The sequence below is a fragment of the Lampris incognitus genome, chromosome 2 (assembly GCF_029633865.1).
Source record: "Lampris incognitus isolate fLamInc1 chromosome 2, fLamInc1.hap2, whole genome shotgun sequence".
Taxonomy (NCBI): Eukaryota; Metazoa; Chordata; class Actinopteri; order Lampriformes; family Lampridae; genus Lampris; species Lampris incognitus.
In genome coordinates this window covers 21,975,705-21,995,932 of record NC_079212.1, presented here as the reverse complement: position 1 = coordinate 21,995,932, position 20,228 = coordinate 21,975,705, and the positions used below count along the sequence as shown (strand labels likewise).

At 47.7% G+C, this 20,228-nt stretch overlaps 1 protein-coding gene across 2 annotated transcripts in view; it reads left to right on the top strand.

Annotated features, from left to right (window-relative positions):
• arhgef25a (Rho guanine nucleotide exchange factor (GEF) 25a) overlaps positions 1–20,228 on the top strand; it is a 59,741-nt gene that overhangs the window by 17,764 nt on the left and 21,749 nt on the right. For both annotated transcript variants that reach the window (XM_056272843.1, XM_056272844.1), the window contains exons 3-4: positions 18,909–19,216; positions 19,846–19,956. In XM_056272843.1, the coding sequence (XP_056128818.1) occupies positions 18,909–19,216; positions 19,846–19,956 (419 nt within the window). The remainder of the gene's footprint in view (positions 1–18,908; positions 19,217–19,845; positions 19,957–20,228) is intronic.

Genomic DNA, 20,228 nt, shown 5'->3' with positions numbered 1-20,228 from the left:
CTCCATGCCTCCGCAGGTATGTCATCAGGACCAACTGCCTTTCCATTCTTCATCCTCTTCATAGCTGCCCTCACTTCCTCCTTGCTAATCCGCTGAACTTCCTGATTCACTATCCCTACATCATCCAACCTTCTCTCTCTCTCATTTTCTTCATTCATCAGCCCCTCAAAGTATTCCTTCCACCTTCTTAGCACACTCTCCTCGCTTGTCAGCACATTTCCATCTCTATCCTTGATCGCCCTAACTTGCTGCACATCCTTTGCAGCTTGGTCCCTCTGTTTAGCCAATCGGTACAAGTCCTTTTCTCCTTCCTTAGTGTCTAATCTGTCATACAACTCACCATACGCCCTTTCCTTTGCCTTTGCCACCTCTCTCTTTGCTTTACGCTGCATCTCCTTGTACTCCTGTCTACTTTCTTCATCTCTCTGACTATCCCACTTCTTCTTTGCCAACCTTTTCCTCTGTATAATTTGCTGTACTTCCTCATCCCACCACCAAGTCTCCTTGTCTTCCTTCCTCTGTCCTGATGACACACCAAGTACCTTCCTAGCTGTCTCCCTCACTATTTCTGCAGTGGTTTTCCAGCCATCTGGCAACTCTTCACTACCACCCAGTGCCTGTCTTAACTCCTGCCTGAACTCCACACAACAGTCTTCCTTCTTCAACTTCCACCATTTGATCTTCGGCTGTGTCTTCACTCGCTTCCTCTTCTTGGTCTCCAAAGTCATCCTACAGACCACCATCCGATGCTGCCTGGCTACGCTCTCCCCTGTCACCACCTTGCAGTCTCCAATCCCTTTTAGATGGTGCCTTCTACATAAGATATAGTCCACCTGGGTGCACTTCCCTCCACTCTTGTACGTCACCCTGTGTTCCTCCCTCTTCTTGAAATATGTATTCACCACAGCCATTTCCATCCTTTTCGCAAAATCGACCACCATCTGTCCTTCCACATTTCTCTTCTTGACTCCATACTTTCCCATCACCTCCTCATCACCTCTGTTCCCTTCACCAACATGTCCATTGAAGTCCGCTCCAATCACCACTCTCTCCTCCTTGGGTACCCTCTCCACCATGTCGTCCAACTCATTCCAGAATTCTTCTTTTTCATCCATCTCACACCCAACTTGCGGGGCATATGCGCTGATAACATTCAGCAATAAACCTTCAATTTCCAGCTTCATACTCATCACTCTGTCTGACACTCTCTTCACCTCCAGCACGCTCTTGACATACTCTTCCTTCAGAATTACCCCTACCCCATTTCTCCTCCCATTCACACCATGGTAGAAGAGTTTGAACCCACCTCCGATACTCCTGGCCTTACTCCCCTTCCACCTGGTCTCTTGCACACACAGTATGCCTACCTTTCTTCTTTCCATCATGTCAGCCAGCTCTCTCCCTTTACCAGTCATTGTGCCAACATTCAAAGTTCCAACTCTCACCTCCACATGCCTACCCTTCCTCCTCTCTAGTGGCCTCTGGACATGCTTTCCTCCTCTCCTTCTCCTTCGCCCAACAGTAGCATAGTTTCCACCGACACCCTGCTGGTTAACAGTACCGGTGGCGGTCGTTGGTAACCCGGGCCTCGACCGATCCGGTATGTAAGTCTTATTTATGATCCGCATATTTGATTTGGCAAAGATTTTACGCCGGATGCCCTTCCTGACGCAACCCTCCCCATTTGTCCGGGCTTGGGACCGGCACTAAGGATGCACTGGCTTGTGCATCCTCAGTGGCTGGGTTTGTGGGGTCAATTAAATGCTCAAAATGGCCAGAAAAAGAGAACTTTCATCTGAAACTCGACAGTCTATTCTTGTTCTTAGAAATGAAGGCTATTCCATGCGAGAAATTGCTAAGAAATTGAAGATTTCCTACACCGGTGTGTAATACTCCCTTCAGAGGACAGCACAAACAGGCTCTAACAGGTACTATTTAATGAAGATGCCAGTTGGGGACCTGTGAGGCGTCTGTTTCTCAAACTAGAGACTCTAATGTACTTATCTTCTCGCTCAGTTGTGCAACGCGGCCTCCCACTTCTTTTTCTACTCTGGTTAGAGCCTGTTTGTGCTGTCCTCTGAAGGGAGTAGTACACACCGGTGTAGGAAATCTTCAATTTCTTAGCAATTTCTCGCATGGAATAGCCTTCATTTCTAAGAACAAGAATAGACTGTCGAGTTTCAGATGAAAGTTCTCTTTTTCTGGCCATTTTGAGCGTTTAATTGACCCCACAAATGTGATGCTCCAGAAACTCAATCTGCTCAAAGAAGTGCCCATCCAACCAATCCAACTTGTGGGAGCTGCTTCTGGAAGCGTGGGGTGCAATTTCTCCAGATTACCTCAACAAATTAACAGCTAGAATGCCAAAGGTCTGCAAGGCTGTAATTGCTGCAAATGGAGGATTCTTTGACGAAAGCAAAGTTTGATGTAAAAAAAATCTTATTTCAAATACAAATCATTATTTCTAACCTTGTCAATGTCTTGACTCTATTTTCTATTCATTTCACAACATATGGTGGTGAATAAGTGTGACTTTTCATGGAAAACACAAAATTGTTTGGGTGATCCCAAACTTTTGAACGGTAGTGTATGTATACGCACACACACACACACACACACACACACACACACACACACACACACACACACACACACACACACACACACACACACACACCTTATACAACAGATATAAAGCATATAAACAGTTAAAAATACAGTAAAAGTACAATTTTATGTACAAATTGCAATATATGTGTGTGTGTGTATGGGGGAATGGCTCTCATTGGGGGGATGGGGGGTCAGGGGACCTGTTGATTAGTCGGTGTCAGTACTGAACCACAGGTTTGGACTCAACACGCAGACTCAGTCTCAGTTTACAAAAATCAGTCCTTTTAATAAAAATGAGGTCGGTACACAGGTGATCAGATAACAAGGCAACAGTGTCCAAATCGGCAGGCGAAAGGCGGGGTCAAAAAAGGCAAAAAACAGGTCAGGAAACTATAGGGCTCAAGAAACTCACACAAGGAGATAAATGCTGGAACGCTGTCACAAGGAACAGGACGAACTGGCACAGAAGGAAGGGAACACTAAGACTATATACTCTGGAGGAGGGGAGACAATGAGGTGCAACACATTAGGGCAGGTAATCACACAGGAGGGAGACACATGAGGACAGGAAGTAAAGGACCTGAAATGAGACAAAAGGTGAGTATCAAAATAAAACAGGAAGTACAAGACAAAGAACACTGGGAGAAACAAAAGATAACTATCCAGACGGGGCGTGACAGTACCCCCCCCCCCCACAGCCGGCTTCAGGCGGCCCAGGGTCGCCAGGGTGGGCCCAATGAAGTCCCGGATGAGGGAGGGGCCCAGGATGTTGCTAGCCGAGACCAAGGAACGTTCCTCCGGGCCGTATCCTTCCCAGTCGACCAGGTATTGGGAGCCCCGGCTCCGACGCCGGACTGCCAGGAGCTTGCAGACAGTGTAAACAGGGCCACCATCGATGAACCGAGGGGGAGGAGGGGGCCTGGAGGCAGGGACCAGAGGGCTTTCTATGGCCGGTTTGATCTGACGCACGTGAAAGGATGGGTGGTCTCTCATGGCTCTGGGAAGTTTGAGCTTGACAGCAACTGGGTTAATGACCTTGGAAATAGGGAATGGCCCCACAAACCTGGGAGCGAGTTTCAGGGACTCCACTCTGAGAGGCAGGTCTTTAGTGGATAGCCATACCCTCTGGCCGCTCCTGTAAGTGGGGGAAGGGGTCCGCCGTCGGTCAGCTGCCTTCTTGTAACACTCAGAATTGTGGAGCAGGGTGCGTCGGGCCCAGGCCCAGGTGTGGCGACAGCGACGAACCAGAGCCAGCGCAGAGGGCACACTGACCTCCCTCTCCAGGGCAGGGGAGAGAGAAGGTTGATATCCATTGGCACACTGAAAGGGGGAGAGACCAGATGAGGAACATGGGAGAGAATTGTGTGCATAGTCAACCCAGGTGAGCTGACTGCTCCATGTGTTGGGGCTCTGGGAGGCGAGGCAACACAGGCTGGTCTCCAGCTCTTGGTTCAGCCGCTCCGTCTGACCATTGGTTTGGGGATGGTGGCCAGATGAGAGGCTGACGGATGCTCCCAGGAGTGAACAGAAAGCCCACCAGAACTGTGCCACAAACGGCGGGCCCCGGTCAGACACAATGTCCCCGGGTAAGCCATGGAGGCGAAAAACATGATGCAGCATCACCTCGACTGTCTCCTTGGCCGAGGGCAACTTGGGCAAGGGAACAAAATAGACCATCTTCGAAAATCTATCCACCACTGTGAGGATGGTGGTGTTACCTTCAGAAGGGGGGAGACCAGTCACAAAGTCCATGGAGATGTCTGACCAGGGTTGATGTGGCACAGGGAGTGGGTGAAGCTGACCAGAAGCTGGGCGTCGGGAGAAGTTACTGTGAGCACACACCGGACAGGCTGCCATGTACTCTGTCACCTCCTTCTCCATGACTGGCCACCAGAACCGCTGTTGTATGACGAACAAGGTCCTGTGTACTCCAGGGTGACAGGATAACTGGGACGAGTGGGCCCAGTGGATGACCTGTGAATGCAAGACAGGAGGCACAAACAGCTGGTTCGGCGGGCAGCTGGCTGGAGGTTGACAGTTCACATTGGCCTCGTTGACCCTTCTCTCAATGTCCCAAGTGACAGAACCCACAACACACGAGGTAGGAGGAATGGGAGTAGGATCTTTACAAGAGTTCTCAGAGGGAAACAAACGGGAGAGAGCATCAGGCTTTAAGTTCTTGGAGTCAGGGCGATAAGACAGGGTGAAATGGAACCGGTTGAAAAAGAGAGCCCACCTTGCCACTCAAGGTTTCTATGATCCGTCCAGACGAGAAAAGGCTGTTCGGCCCCCTCCAACAAGTGCCTCCCCTCCTCCAATGCCACCTTGATGGCAAGCAGCTCATGGTTGCCAACATCATAGTTTCTCTCAGAGGCCGACAGCTTGCGGGAAAGAAAGGCACAGGGGTGTAGTTTATTGTCCTTAGCCAACCTCTGAGAGAGAACAGCTCCCACCCCCACATTGGAGGCATCCACCTCCACCACAAACTGCAGTTGGGGTCAGGCAACATGAGGACAGGAGCTGAGGTGAAGCTGGTCTTCAGTCTCTGGAAAGCGAGCTCAGCCTGGGGGTTCCACTGCAAGCTAGGCTTAGAAGAGGTCAGTGCATGAAGGGGGGCAGCAACAGAACTAAAATTTCTGATGAACTTTCTGTAAAAGTTAGCAAACCCCAGGAATCGTTGAAGCTCCTTACAGCTAGTGGGAGTGGGCCAATCCACAACAGCGCTAACCTTTTCTGGGTCCATCCTGACCTCCCCCTCAGACACGATGAACCCCAGGAAGGACACGGAGGGCACGTGAAACTCATACTTCTCAGCTTTGACAAAGAGTTGGTGGTGGAGGAGGCACTGGAGGACCCGCCAGATGTGCTGAATGTGAGTTTGCTCATCAGGGGAGAAGATTAAGATGTCGTCCAGGTAAACAAAAACAAACTCATTGAGCATATCTTGGAGGACGTCGCTCACCAGGGCCTGAAAGACAGCTGGGGCATTGGTAAGTCCAAACGGCATGACCAGGTACTTGTAATGACCACTGGGAGTGTTAAATGCTGTCTTCCATTCATCCCCCTCCCTTATTCTAACTAGGTGATAAGCATTCCTTAAGTCTAGTTTAGTGAAAACCTCAGCACCATTTAGTAGTTCAAAAGCAGTGGAAATTAAAGGGAGGGGGTACCTGTTGCAAACAGTGATCTTGTTGAGTCCTCTGTAGTCAATGCAAGGCCGCAGGGTTTTATTCTTCTTGTCAACGAAGAAGAACCCAGTGCCAGCGGGAGAGGATTAAGGCCAAATAATCCCTGCAGCCCGGGATTCCTCAACATACTTTCTCATGGCCTGGGTTTCAGGAGCTGACAGGGAATACAGGCGACCCTGGAGTGGTTAAGTTCTGGGGAGCAGGTCCATGGCGCAGTCATAGGCCTGGTACGAAGGCAAGAACATGGCACGGGCCTTGCTAAAAACCTCCTTGAGGTTGTGGTAGCAGACGGGAACCCGGGAAAGGTCGGGGAACTCAGGATCCAGGCTGGGGGAGTTCTGGGAGGTGTTAGGAGGTTGAAGCTCTGACAGAAGAGGTTGAGAGGGTGAAAAACAGTTCTTTGCACAAGTCTTTCCCCATGAAATTACCTGCCCTGTTTTCCAGTCTATATGGGGGCTGTGGAGTGTGAGCCAGGGGGTATCCCAGGATAAGTGGGTGCTTAGGAGCTCGAAAGACATGAAAGCTGATTCTTTCGGTGTGAGAGTGGAAAAGAGGTGCAGTGACTGAGTGCGATGGGTGACCTTACATAATAGCCTGCCGTCCAGGGCACTGGCATCCAGGGGCTGGTTGAGGCGGAAGGTTTTGAGGCCCAGCTTCCTGGCTAGATCAAAGTCCATTAGGTTAACATCTGAGCCAGAATCAACTAGGACTGGATGCTTAAGAGAAAACGCAGGGTAGATAAGAGACACTAGAGGTTGAAAACAAGAGGAATTAGAAACAGTCAAAGTACGGCTCACCAGTGCCCTCACCTTCACTGGCGAGCCCAGTCTTTTAACGGGCAGAAGGCGATGAAGTGGCCCAGTTGGCAACAGTAGATGCAGCGACCCTCTGAAACTCGTCGCTGGTGTTCCTCTGGGGTCAGGTGGGTTCGGCCAAGCTGCATAGGTTCCTCCGTGTCTGGATGAGGCGCTGTGATAGAGTCACCAGGAGGAGTGCATCACCAGGAAGAAGAAGAAGAAGAGAGTGGCGGGTGCAGGAGAAGCAGCATTGGACCCAGAACCAGGAGGTGCCGCCAGTGTCGATTCGCCAGAGCCCGGCGGGTTCTGCATCTTCCGCATTTGGTCAAAGAGATGGTTGAGCTGGGTTCCAAAAGCTGCCAAGAGTTACTCCTGACAGTCTGTCAGCTCCTTCACTTCATGGTGAAGAAAACTGATCTGTTCATCTTGACTCTGGATCTTGTAAACCTGTGCCTGGAGCACAGAGCATACTGTATCCGAGTCCGCTGAGTCCATGTTATGGCCAGTTCGTACTGTCAGTACTGACTCAAAACGTAGACTCGGTCTCAGTTTACAAAAATCAGTCCTTTTAATAAAAATGAGGTCGGTACACAGGTGATCAGATAACAAGGCAACAGTGTCCAAATCGGCAGGCGAAAGGCGAGGTAAAAAAAGGCAAAGAAAAAAAAAACAGGTCAGGAAACTATAGGGCTCAAGAAACTCACACAAGGGGAAAATTGCTGGAACGCTGTCACAAGGAACAGGACGAACTGGCACAGAAGGAAGGGAACACTAATACTATATACTCTGGAGGAGGGGAGACAATGAGACACAGGTACAACACATTAGGGCAGGGCAGGTAATCACACAGGAGGGAGACACATACGGGCAGGAAGTAAAGGACTTGAAACGAGACAAAAGGTGAGTATCAAAATAAAAAAGGAAGTACAAGACAAAGAACACTGGGAGAAACAAAAGATAACTATCCAGACGGGGCGTGACAGTCGGGGAGAGGGGGGCTGTTGATTGGTCTGACTGCAACAGGGAAGAAACTGTTCTTGTGATGTGAGGTTTTGGTCCTGGTGGACCTCAGCCTCTTGCAGGAGGGAAGAGTCTCAAAAAGGTGGTGTCCAGGGTGGGAGGGGTCAGCAACAATCCTCCCTGCCTTTCTCAAGGTCCTGGAGGCATGTGGGTCTTGGAGGGATGGGAGAGGGCAACCGATCACCTTTTCCGCCGAGCGAATGATGCACTGCAGCCTACCCTGGTCCCATTAAAATGGCCATATAGAGGGCTCTTTGTTCCAAATACAGGAATTGATCTGCAGTAGACAAAAGCTGATGGGTGCAGATGGTTTCCTTGAATTGGCACTTAGTTTATCAAAAGCATTTGATGCGCACACATTATTGTATGAACAACCACAAGGCTTTATACATTTAACTTTGTGTAACTTTATGAATATTGAAGTAAACCCATGTTGATTACAAGGTTCTTTGCCTGTGTGTGTCTCTGTGTGTGAGTATGTGTGTGTGTGTGTGTGTGTGTGTGTGTGTGTGTGTGTGTGTGTGTGTGTGTGTGTGTGTGTGTGTGTGTGTGTGTGTGTGTGTGCATGTATGCATGAGCTTGTATGTTTGTGAGTGTGTACATTTGTGTGTGTCATGCATGTGTATGTTCAATTGCACATATGCATAAGCATGCCCACGTGTGTAGGTTGATTTCATGTCTAAATCTTTTGTGTGGCTGTCCCTCTCCCCCTCTCTCTCTCTCCTCTTGGGTTTAGTTGCTATGGCGATGGGAGCTGGGGTGGAGAAGAGAGAGGGCCAAGGGAGGGAATGAGAATGTGTGGCTGGAAAGCCCATCTGATCTGACTGAGAAGCACTATGGCAGTAAACCTTCCTTTTCTCTGCAGCTCAATGTAACCTGTTCAGGTCGTGGCATGAAATGCAATCTGCCTGCAGAGCAGACTTGACAAGTTAAAAGGTGGCATTTGGGACAAACCTCAGACGATATTTTTAATGATTGCCCTTCAAGAGAAAACCTTCAAGTAACATTAGAATTGAGGCGTGTTCGATTTAGCTGTGCATAAACCCCGCAGTAAGCAGCAAGCTGCCATGTACAGAATTTCCAATTAAAAGTGAGGCTAAGTTTCGATACACATTTGACTCAAAAGCTTTAGGTCTATGCAGCAGGCTGTCCTCTTAACAGTTCAGGGGAATGACCTTGTGCACAGCCAGTGTGAAAAACAGCGAGAGCCAGAGCTGAGAGCTGGAAGTTCAGACCTGTCAGGCAGATTGAGGCCGGGAGGAGAGGCTCCATGTCCCCACATCCCAGTGGGGATCAGAGCCCCGTCTCCAGCTTTCCTAGCAGGCCTCCTGACTGGCACTGCCACAGCTGCCATATGGAATCATAATCGTGTTTAATTTGCTCGGGGTTCTCAGCCACCTTGGGCTTAATGGCAGCCTTGTTTACCCCTAAACAGCTCTCTCTCTCTCTCTCTCTCTCTCTCTCTCTCTCTCTCTCTCTCTCTCTCTCTCTCTCTCTCTCTCTCTCTCTCTCTCTCTCTCTCTCTCTCTCTCTCTCTCACTCTCTGTGGCTCTCTTTGTCTCTCTCTCTCTTACTTTATCTGTGTCTCTCTTTGTCTCTCTCTCTCTTTCTGTGCTTCTCTTTGTCTCTCTCTTTCATTGTCTGTGTGTGTGTGTGTGTGTGTGTGTTTATACACACACACACACACACACACACACACACACACACACACACACACACACACACACACACACACACACACGTATCTCAACCTTTTGACTGCTGGTAAAGAGGCTTACGAGGTACCGCATCATCACTGATTATCTTGGTGCATGAACATACATGAGCACACACACACACACACACACACACACACACACACACACACACACACACACACACACACACACACACACACACACACAGTAGGTGCACTTCCACTTCTGAATTACTGAATTAGTTGTGTGCAGAACAGGGGACCTTGTATACCCCAGAATTACAGTATCACCACAGTCAGCAAGAGCCATCTGGACTTAGGCCACCACAGAGGACAGGAGGTCACAGAAGTGCTTTCCCATAATATCAAATGCTCAGAATCAGTTGTTTTGAAACTGTTGTCTGCAGTTCCACATGATTGAAAATCTTTTTTTTTTTTAGAGCCCAACATGATTTTGTGTGTTATAAAGTTGATTGACGAAGGAATCGTGCCATCTTTCTAAGTACTAACTCACAAGTCTTGAGCACATTATTTCAAGCCTATTCTAAATTGCACAGGCTTGGGCCAAGGCCGTGATATGATACTGTACATTGCACAAGCCTCTGCAATAAGACATATCCAGTAGCTTTATATATCTCAACTTTACATATTCCCAAAAGATAGGGACCCAGTTTAACCTTTCCATTTCTTATTTTTACCCTAACTAAAGCCTCTGAAAAGCTCTGTACTCTTTACATTTAAATAGCGCACATGAAGCGAAAACAGGAGAGAGCACCGTTTTTCAGCACACGCCGACAATTGGGGACAGACTTTATATATATCATGTTACCACATTCAGGCCATACACATGACCTTTGGATAGTTCCACCTTGCAACCCGTATGAGCAACACAACAAACAGCGTTGATTTATTCACGTTGGTGGCAGTGACTGATTTTGTCCCTCCTTGCTCAATACCGTTCAATAGTGTTTACCTTGAGCGCCCAACGTGGAAAATTAAAGTTAAGGTTGGAGACGTCAGTGGAAGAAAATCAGTCAGACACACACACACACATGAAAAAAAAGAAAAGGCGTGAACAGTGAAGACATCATTCTTGTTGACCTTGTTTTGCTCAGTTGGTGCGATCACAATTCGAGCGTGAAATGGACAACACTGGAAATCTGATCCCTACAGTCTGTCTCTGCAAGACTATGTGTGTGTGTCTGTGTGCGCATGCATGTGCGGTTTATCTGCATATGTTGTCGGCTTTCCTTGGGCTGACGACAGGGGAAATGGAGGCAGATGCTGCCAGGTGCCCCGCAAAGCTGGGTTTGGCTGGACCTGGTGGAATGCTGGCTTCACCTCTCCAGCCCTGCTTACCACAGTCATGGTTCCAGCCCCACATTGCCAGACGCCCACAGCACCGGAATAGAAACCGCAGTCACTAGTGAGATCGCTGCAACCCACTCATGCTGATTTTTCTCTGACTAACTGAGATTGAATAACATAGATGAGAGGGCTCGGGTGGATAACTTGAATCTTTGACTGAAAAGATGGGTGCATTAAGGTAAGAGCAGGCAGCAGCTGTGACAGAAATACTCAACCCTGGCCACTTGAAACTCATCTCAGAGCCTGTGCTGTTTTTGACCTGATTTTGAGAATTGTTGACACTGGTGTTTTACTTCCATCCATCACTTATGGCTGTTTCATAAGGCCTCATCAGGAGGAGTGACTTGCTGTTCCACACTGTTCCACTGGTCAATGGGATTAACTAATGCCTTCCTCATCAATTCAAGCCCTTTTCTGTGACTAACATCCGTTGATGCTTTCTTCTGATGAGACAAATGCCATAGCACCCTGGCCAAGAGTAATGAGTAATGATAGGCCATGGATCACAGAGGAACAGAGGCCACGGTGACTGGTTTGTGAGTGCGTCTGAGTATGTCTACCATGCATTTAATTTTTGTGCTCCAGTAGAATCAGAGAGCTACTGGTGTGTGTGTCTGTGTGTGTGTGTGTGTGTGTGTGTGTGTGTGTGTGTGTGTGTGTGTGTGTGTGTGTGTGTGTGTGTGTGTGTGTGTGTGTGTGTGAGAGAGAGAGTAAAGTAGGTCAAAAGGAGGACAGGAAATCGCTGTTCACCTGTCTGTCTGGCTGCAATGTACCTCCCCAGACAGTTCAGTGATTCTCACAAAAACACACACACACACACACACACACACACACACACACACACACACACACACACACACACACACAGACACACACGCACACACACACACACACACACATGCACAGACAATGATTAAAATACAACATAGTATTTCTACATGTTTCTAACTTAATGTGCACATGCATAAATGTGAATTTTAAAGCCAGCAGAAGCCCGAGGTCACTCTGCTCCTCCGTTATATCGTTTCTTCCTCTGCACCAACACATATCTGGCTGGAAGTCGCTCTCCATTTTTCTCTTTTAACCTTTATTTACTGCTCACCTGGATCATGAATAATCCCCTGCTGTCTCCCAACGTCCGACTCGTAGCCTCTCCCTTTTTCTCCGCTGTTCATTCAAACCGCCATGCGGACTGCATTCCATGGCCTGGATGAAATGCTGGCTCTCTCTGGCCTCAGACGCTCGGTGAAGACAGATTGGCAGTCTGGACATATTTTCTTGGAACTGAGCACTTTTAAATATGTGCTTGGAGAACTGGGAACAAGGCTATGCATGCGCCGGCCAGAGGGGGAAAAGGAAAAGAGGAGAGTGGAAGGGAGACAGGAAGAGAGAATGTGAGGGAAGCAAAGAACAGAACAGCACATGAAAAGAACAGAATAAGGAGATAGGGGTCTCCTGCCTCCTAAATCTATTACCCCCCCCCCGCCCGCCCACCCACACACACAAATTCACCACTGTTGCAATGGCTATCACCAACATCATTTTCTTGTTGTTTTGCCAAAGAAGGCAGGGGTTTTAGTTTAGCATGTCAGACTTGTGCTGTGCTCAGACCCAGCCAGCGTCTAAACGCTGTGGTGCAAAAAAAGATGGGGGGGGGGGAGAGTAAGTGGGTTAGAGGGCAGAGACAAGAGCATGAGGAAGAGGAGGAGGGATAGGAGGAGGGATACTGTCAATAGGGCGCACACCAGAAGAGATGGAGTAGCAGTGAGGATGACAGACAAGTGCTGTAACCAAGCACGTATCCTACCAAAGTTCTAACAAGAAAGGTATAGTACGTATATAAACCAGTATGGTGTCGGGAGGATAAGCATCAAGGCACCAGCTGACTGAACAATAAAGTCCTGTCAGAGAGTGAGAATGGGCGAAAAATGGGAGAGAGATAGCGAGAGAGAGAGGAAGATGTACACAGAAACAGAGAGAGAGGGAAATGGGACTTCCAGGCGGTTCAGCAGGGTTGAGTAGCCTGAGGATTACAGCCGACAGGTGCTCCATGGGATTTTAAGGCTAATACTGCAAAAATGTAATAGATCACTGTAAAGGCGTAGCATTTGCCCGTCGGAGGGTTTTCGTTCAGGTTATGCTGCAGGTACCGAGCGCCTGCTTGTCTCCCATGTCTTTCAGCCTGTGTGTCTGAGTGTCTGAGAGCGACCTAAGCCCCACTGGCTGATGGGAAGAGTGTCCATTTCCTCAGAGTGAGTGAAATACAAGTAGGGCTCTGCGGCTGAGAGCAGAGCGGAGAAGGGGTGGGGGCAATGAAAGAGAGCAAATGAAAGGCAAAGAGAGGGGAGAGGATAAGTGTGATGCTAGCGATGACGCGGGCCGGTGTCTGGTGACTGCATGTTGATTACCGTTCTCACACCCCGAGGGCTGCAATCTCCTGGGCTATGGCACTGATTGTCAGCTCTAAGGGCCTTTTAGGCTCAGCTGGACATTTAACATGGCAGAAGGCACCATGGTGACTGGCAGACTGACTGCCTCTGATGAGTAGTGTTGTTTGCTGTGACAGACAAATAAAACAGGAAGCCTTGATCACAGGGCTTCAATACGGTGTTTGCCTGCCGTCGCTCCCCTGGACAGCTGTACAGGATACAGTACAATGTAGTCTGTGTGTGTGGGGGGGTTGCCTTTGTGTCGGTGCCAACTCCTAAATTGCCCATGGTCGGTCCTGAGAGGCCAGAGGATTGAGAGAGAGAGCTCTGGAGTGGGGCAGCTGTGAACAAGTTTGCTCCATTACAGCCGACGCTTTTAGCCTGATCTGTTGGCTCAGCAGCACTCCCTTATAAACTGATCAATAACGGGAAATTGGACCAAATTTCTCCAAGGGGGGCTAACACTTACAGCACATCCATCCACATCATCATCCATCCACAAGCTGCACCCACATGAGAGACTGCTTTGCCGGTGTGATTTTGCCTTTATTTTCTGTCCCAAGGACAGAGAGATTTTTCTGCTTGCTTGCTGCCCACGGGCATGGCGAGCCACCTCAAACATTAAGGATGAAAGATGGCCTGGAAACTCTCCTTTGATTCAATCACATCCAAATGACCTTCTTGAGAATAGCATATCTAATGTTTCCCTTAGCCAGCGATCAGCTATACTTGCTAAGAAGTGGTCACTGGAGAACTGAAATCAATTACAGCTAAACCCATAACTCTGTCACAGGATTTCTGTGTGTGCAGACAAGCTTCACAATAAAAGCATCGTTACAAAAACCAATAAGATAATAACAAATAGCTATACCATATAGTATGCTGAATGGACAAACATCAGTTGATAGGATCAGGCAGGAAATTAATAACTCAGAATAATGCAATATAAAGTGGTTCATCAGTGCAAATACAGGGTTTATAGGCAGAGAGATTAAATTATGGGAAATTGTCACATCAGTCTGTAGTGGGGATAAACGAGTCTATTATTCTTTTACTCCTGAGTTTGAGCTCTCTTAATACCGCCCTCAGTGTGGCTGACTAGACAGCCAATAACAGATAACGTCAAGATTTGCAAAAATAAAAGTTCTACTTTGCTGCTTAGGTCTACATAAGCTCCGTTCAGCTCCAAAGTTAAACTGCACAGCTCGGACACTCCGGGCTAGCTTTCCATCCTGACAGCCTTTCAGACAGTCTTTCAGACAGTGAGTGGGCGTTTGGTGAAAGCACAGCATTAACTGATCAACACAGATCAAGCCAGCTTAATGTGATGCTGTTGCCCCTGCTCCCTTCAACTGTTAATTATTGCGACCACATAAACAATGGTCAACTTGCATTAACAAAATCAGCCCTGGTAATCTTTTCTTGGAAACACCATTATGGAGATGAATGTCGCTGGGCACCATCAGTTTGCAGCGAGACCAGAGGGAGGTTGCAGCAGAGAATGTTTTTTTCCCTTTTTCTGCTGTGTAGGTGCATAATGGCATCAGCTCCTCTTATGTTCCCTTGCATGCGGGGAGAGAGGGAGTACTTTGCTCGATGGGGGAGCTCATATCGCCCCCCTTTGTGTTGTACAATTGCATCACTCTCCATTGTAAAAAGAGCTATTATGGATGTTCCTGTCATACGCTTATACAAGATTTCACAGCAATAAAAGAGACACAATCTCCGAAACACTCCAGAGCCAAAAGGGGAAACTGACCTGTTCACACAATAAGCATCAATGGAACTGCAGAGCCTTGTTTCTATGGTGACCGATGCAGATATAATGATCCCCATTATAGCATCGGTAAATTATGCACACGTGGCAAATTGTAAATCTGTACATCTTGATAGAGCCACCGTCTCATTCTGACATACAATTGTAGATCCCTTTGTACCGTCGGTGTCTTACTTGCCTGTTAATCAACTCCAGGCTTGGTGGAGAGAGTGGCCGTTAGATTCTCTTCACCAGTGCTCTGATAAAACTATTTCAACTGAAGTCTGGAGCTGGTTAGGACCGGTGTTACCAGCCACGTCTGTGCACTTTGACCCCTGAACCCTAACCCAGCTGAACCCTGAGCAGGGAATGCTGGGAAATAGAAACCTCCGGGCCTGGCCCTTGTTAAGGTAACCCAGGGTTGCGTTCCACATATCTGATGTACTCAGCATCATTTTCCTCTTGCTCTCTTCTCTTTTTAGTTGGGCTCCTCCAGAGATGAACAGAGCGATTTAGCACACATCGCCTCAGGCTTTCTACCAGGTTTTGACACCCTATTGTCTTTTGCTTCTAAAATGTTTCAGCTTCAAACTTAAAGTCATAATATTACCTCTGTTTTGTCTTGTACAAAAGCCCGTCCCACGTCTGTTTAAAATGTCCTTCCATCTGCCCCAAGGATTTAGGCTTCTACCTTATTTGTACCTCTCCGCTCTATCCTCTTTTGCCTTTCCTTGCTGTTCATCCTCCAATCCTGCCAGGCTGAGATCTCTTTACACCATCCAGTCTTTCATGTGGGTTGGGGGTGGTGGTGGTGGTGGTGAAGAGGATGGGGAAATAGCCCATCCTGGGATCAACCACCCACACACCCCACACGATACCTGTGAGATATGGCCAGGCGTGCTGCAGAGAAGTTGAAGGAGGAATTCCCTGTCTATGGAGAAGACGCTGAGCCTCACGGGGTTAGCAACTCGGATACCCAAAGACATGCGTGCCATCAAAATGAGCGAAAAGAATAATATGTGAGGCAATGTGAGTGTGTGGCAGTGAATAGTTTTGCTCTGAGGTCAACCGTCTCTTTAGCACTGTGACAGAACTTTTGAACACTGGAGAAGAGGAGACATTTTCCATAGATTATCCCACCCCCCCAAAAAAAACGAGAACACTGTATCGCCGAGGAAAATTAATTGAGCCTGATTGAAGTGTGGAAAAGCTGAATCACATCACACACACAAACACTGTGGGGGGATTTAGGGTTTATGCTGGCTTTGCCTTTGATGTCGAAACACACACACGAAACGGGGCAGTCCGGGTCAGACTCCACTCAGCTGAGCCGTCTGGGTCCTGCTGTGGTGCTGTGACAAGATCTCTCCCTGCCTTGCATAGAGAACACACTGAAAACTGCGATATCTTTCTAGATGCAAAGCCTCTTGTGAACCTGGCTTCTATCTCACTCGGTTAAGTGGGTTTCCATCCACTGGAGTTTGTGCACGTAACGTTTCCCGGGGAAACTAGCAGATGAGAACTCAAACGCCCGACTCACTGGCAGGGAGGTTACAGTGACACCCAAGTTTTATGATCAAAAAAACAGGCAGGGGTCAGTACACAGGGAATCAGTCCGAACAGGTGACCAGACAGACAAAAGGCAGGCAGACAGGCGAAACGGGTTCAAAACTCAAGTTCCCGGGGTTTTCTGTCCAAGCAGACGACCAGATCCGACGTGGGGCAGACAGAGAGAGACCAGCGGTAGAACATGGGCTAGTGAATCCTGGATAGCTTGGTTGTACATACGTACAAGACACAAGACTGTCTGGCAAAGGAACAGGGAAACCAAGGGAGGACATGTGCCGGAGCTAACCGGAATGGGGAACAGGTGTGGCATACACAGGTTTGACCGGTGACAAAACCAGGAGCAGGAACTGACATGACAAGACAGGTGAGGACTTCAAAATAAAACAGGCAATGATTGAAGTATTGATGAGGTCACTGAACTGGGAGACATTGTGACAGCACATAAGAAAACCTGAATGGACATGCCAGAAATAAAAAAAAAACGGCTAACTATCCTATGAAAAAAGAAATTACGTTTGGTGGATTGATAAAGAGAAAATGTAATAAAGGGTGATGGAAACAGATTTTTTGAATGCTTCCCAGAGGTGGTTATTGAAATGCCTCTGCACAATTATCTCCCAGAACTGCTTGGTCCCAGACGTGTGGTGGACTTTGTTGTGGTGCAACAGTCATTGCAATCATTGCACATTTTTTCCCCCCATAATACGCATCTGCCTTCGAAGAACACAGATATGGGTATTATGGAAAATTTGCTCAAAACTATAATTTTTAGGACTTTGCATGTACTTGTGAAAACCTTGGTTGAGAGAAACTGTTAACACTAGGCTTATGAGTAAAAAGTATTCACACTCAGTTTCGGATAACGTGTATTTTCCCTTCATTTGAGAGGAGCTGCCAATGATCCTGGTAGACACCCAGCAACTGAGCTAAGCTAGGCTAATTTTACCTTTCAATGTAGCTTCATATCGCATACTCAAGATATAAGGGGTTTTTCCTTCTCTGTGTAAGTAGGATATATATAGTAAACACCCCAGAAACTGAACATGCTCAAACAAATCAATCTTTTGATGAAAGTTTTGAAATGCTTCTGATGTGTCAGCTTGCTTTTCTGGGGTTGTTGATTCAAACAAGCTATCTTTAGCTCTTTTGAACTGGTGCAAAAAACATCTGTTTTACAGTGTAAATGTTAGGCACCCAATGAGGACATTATGTAAATGATATGAAACGTTAACTACTCAATTGAAAATGTGCAGTCAATACTGGGCCTACCTCCTGTTGCAATCTTAAGACAATGTTCCTGTATTGTTCTGTTAACAACAATGTCCCACAACAGCTGTGCGTTGCATCTATGACTCTGTTGTGTCCTTGTTTATGTGCAAATCCATATCCAAGTTGCAACAGAACTTCTTAGGAATCCAAAGCTGACTCATATGTTCCCCCCAAGCTTTCTTACATCCAATAGGTAGCCCCAGAACTGATGTGAAATAGCTGCTATAATTACAAAATAAAGTGGTGACTTCATATTTTAGAAGATGAGTGTTTCTCCATATGTAAAAGAGAGGTGATTCAGGGTCAGAGGTCAGGCCCGGGGCAGGAAGATGGATGAGAAGCAAGCCTGAACTGTGTTGACACGCAATAGATAAAAGACCCCAGACACACAATTTAGAGGAAGAGGTATCTCCAGCAAAGAAGAAGGGGAAGAGGAAGGCAAAAGAAGGGTTGGGAAGGCGGGCTGGTGAGGAAGAACAGGGAGGGAGGACAAGATGGACATAAAAAACAAACAGATCTAAGCAAAGATCTCCCCCTCCACAAAGGATTAAAGGGGACTTCCTGTCCCAACTGGCCTCCCTTACCCCAGCTTATTTCCCATGTCCTCGTGACATCACTGTGCGGGAGGTGATCGTGGATTGGTCAAGGATATTTTCAGAAGCTTGTGGTCACATGACATCAAAAGTTGGCTAGCCTGACCTCCACCGTCTGCACCCCAGCAGTGTGTCTGCTGATCATGTGATTTGATTCATGGCTCACATATAAAAACTGAAGTCTGACTGGACTAATTCTGAACAGAACAATGTGTCTTTTATGGTCTGGCTAACAGCTGCACAGCTGTGCTGGAGGAGAAACCCTATTTATATTTTTGGTCTTTATTTTGATTTCTCTTTGCTCCTCATCCCCTGGTGTGTTGATACATCTCCTCACCCTACAACCCTTCTCCCTTGCCTGCACCCCTCTCCTCACCAACCATTGCTAAATACTCACTCGTCATTCCTCGAGCTTTAAGTTACATGGTAGTGTTCAAACCGGAATATGAGCTGTTAGACATTCTTGGTTCACGTGGCTCTGTGCTATTCCTCTTATCCCATTCATTACTTTTAATATTAGCTGCCTCGCCAACGGATTGCTCTCAGTCCACTAAGGTGCCACTCCTCTTTAGATAACCTTTTGCTCTCTCTCGCTCCCCCCCCATGTCTGCAGACTCATACTCAGCAGCAGGAAGCGAAGGCAGCATCTCCACCTCGGTTGCGTCGCTGCCTCCACAGGCGTCAGGCAGCTCAGCCCCCAGCTCCCCAGGCTCCAAGCGTTCTGTGAGCACCCTAAAGAAATGGCTGACCAACCCCGTCCGCAAGCTCAGCACTGGAGCCATGGCCAAAGGGGAGCGACAGGTCCACAAACTGGAAGGAAAGCCCCCACCTCTTCCTCCTCATAGCCCCAGCCAGGACCTGGGCAGCCCCCCGGAGCCTGATGAGCCCCTCACCATCCTGCCTGTCACACACAGAGATCTGGTAAGCAGTGCTGCTTTGGGGCACTTCGGGGTGAAGGTGTGTTTCCATGTAGGACACACTGATGATTTGTTTGCAGATAACCTGGTGTTAAACAAATAAAACGATCAGCCGTTCCGTCTTTAAACGTCTGAGATGATCCACCTCATTGGTAAACCGATTAACTTCAACTCTTCCCACAACGTCTTATCACGAGGGTTTTTATTTGAACAGTTTCTGCAGTTAAAAAGAAAGGATTAGTCTTATGTACATATTACCAAAAGCCATCCTTCTGATGGGGGTATGTTTACACCGGATGGATTGTGTTTATCAGAGGTGACTCTGGTTGGATATAGTGTCGGTACATAGTGGACTTTCTGTAGCAGATGATGATGCTGGTTATATAAGTACAACAGTGCTGGCTCTGCCCAGAGCATCTCTCTCTGACCTTGTCACCTTCTCCTGTGATTCATGTGCCCTGTTTTGTTGTTGTGCCGACACTGTGTGTATGTGTTTGCGTGTGCATATGCATGTTTTGCTGAGCATGTATTCATATTTGTTTCTGTACATATGCATGCCTCACGGATTCCTCCTCATGCTGACGATATATGTGTTTGTGCGTGCGTGCATGTGCGTCTGTGTGTGTGTTCGAGGAGTGGAAAGATGGCCTGGCGAGCCCAGAAGACCTGTCCCCTGCCATGCTACAATCACCAGGCTACCTAACTGACTCGCTGAAGGGCTGCACCTCGCTGCCCCACACCCAGGTCAGTCCTTCACAACAAACTGTAGGACCAACAATGCATTAGAGCCTACGCCCACCATCACATAGATCATAAAGACAACAGTACATATGCTATGTAGAAACAGCTATAAATCTCTAATGACTTAATCATTAATGCACTCATCTCACGACAGGATATCGGCGCACCGGGAATGCCTGCCCTTTAATAAAGTCAATAAAAGAACATGGTGTGACAAGAGCTACTCGTCCATTTGACCTGATGAACAGCCTAGAGGGCTAGTAGCGATATCCTCA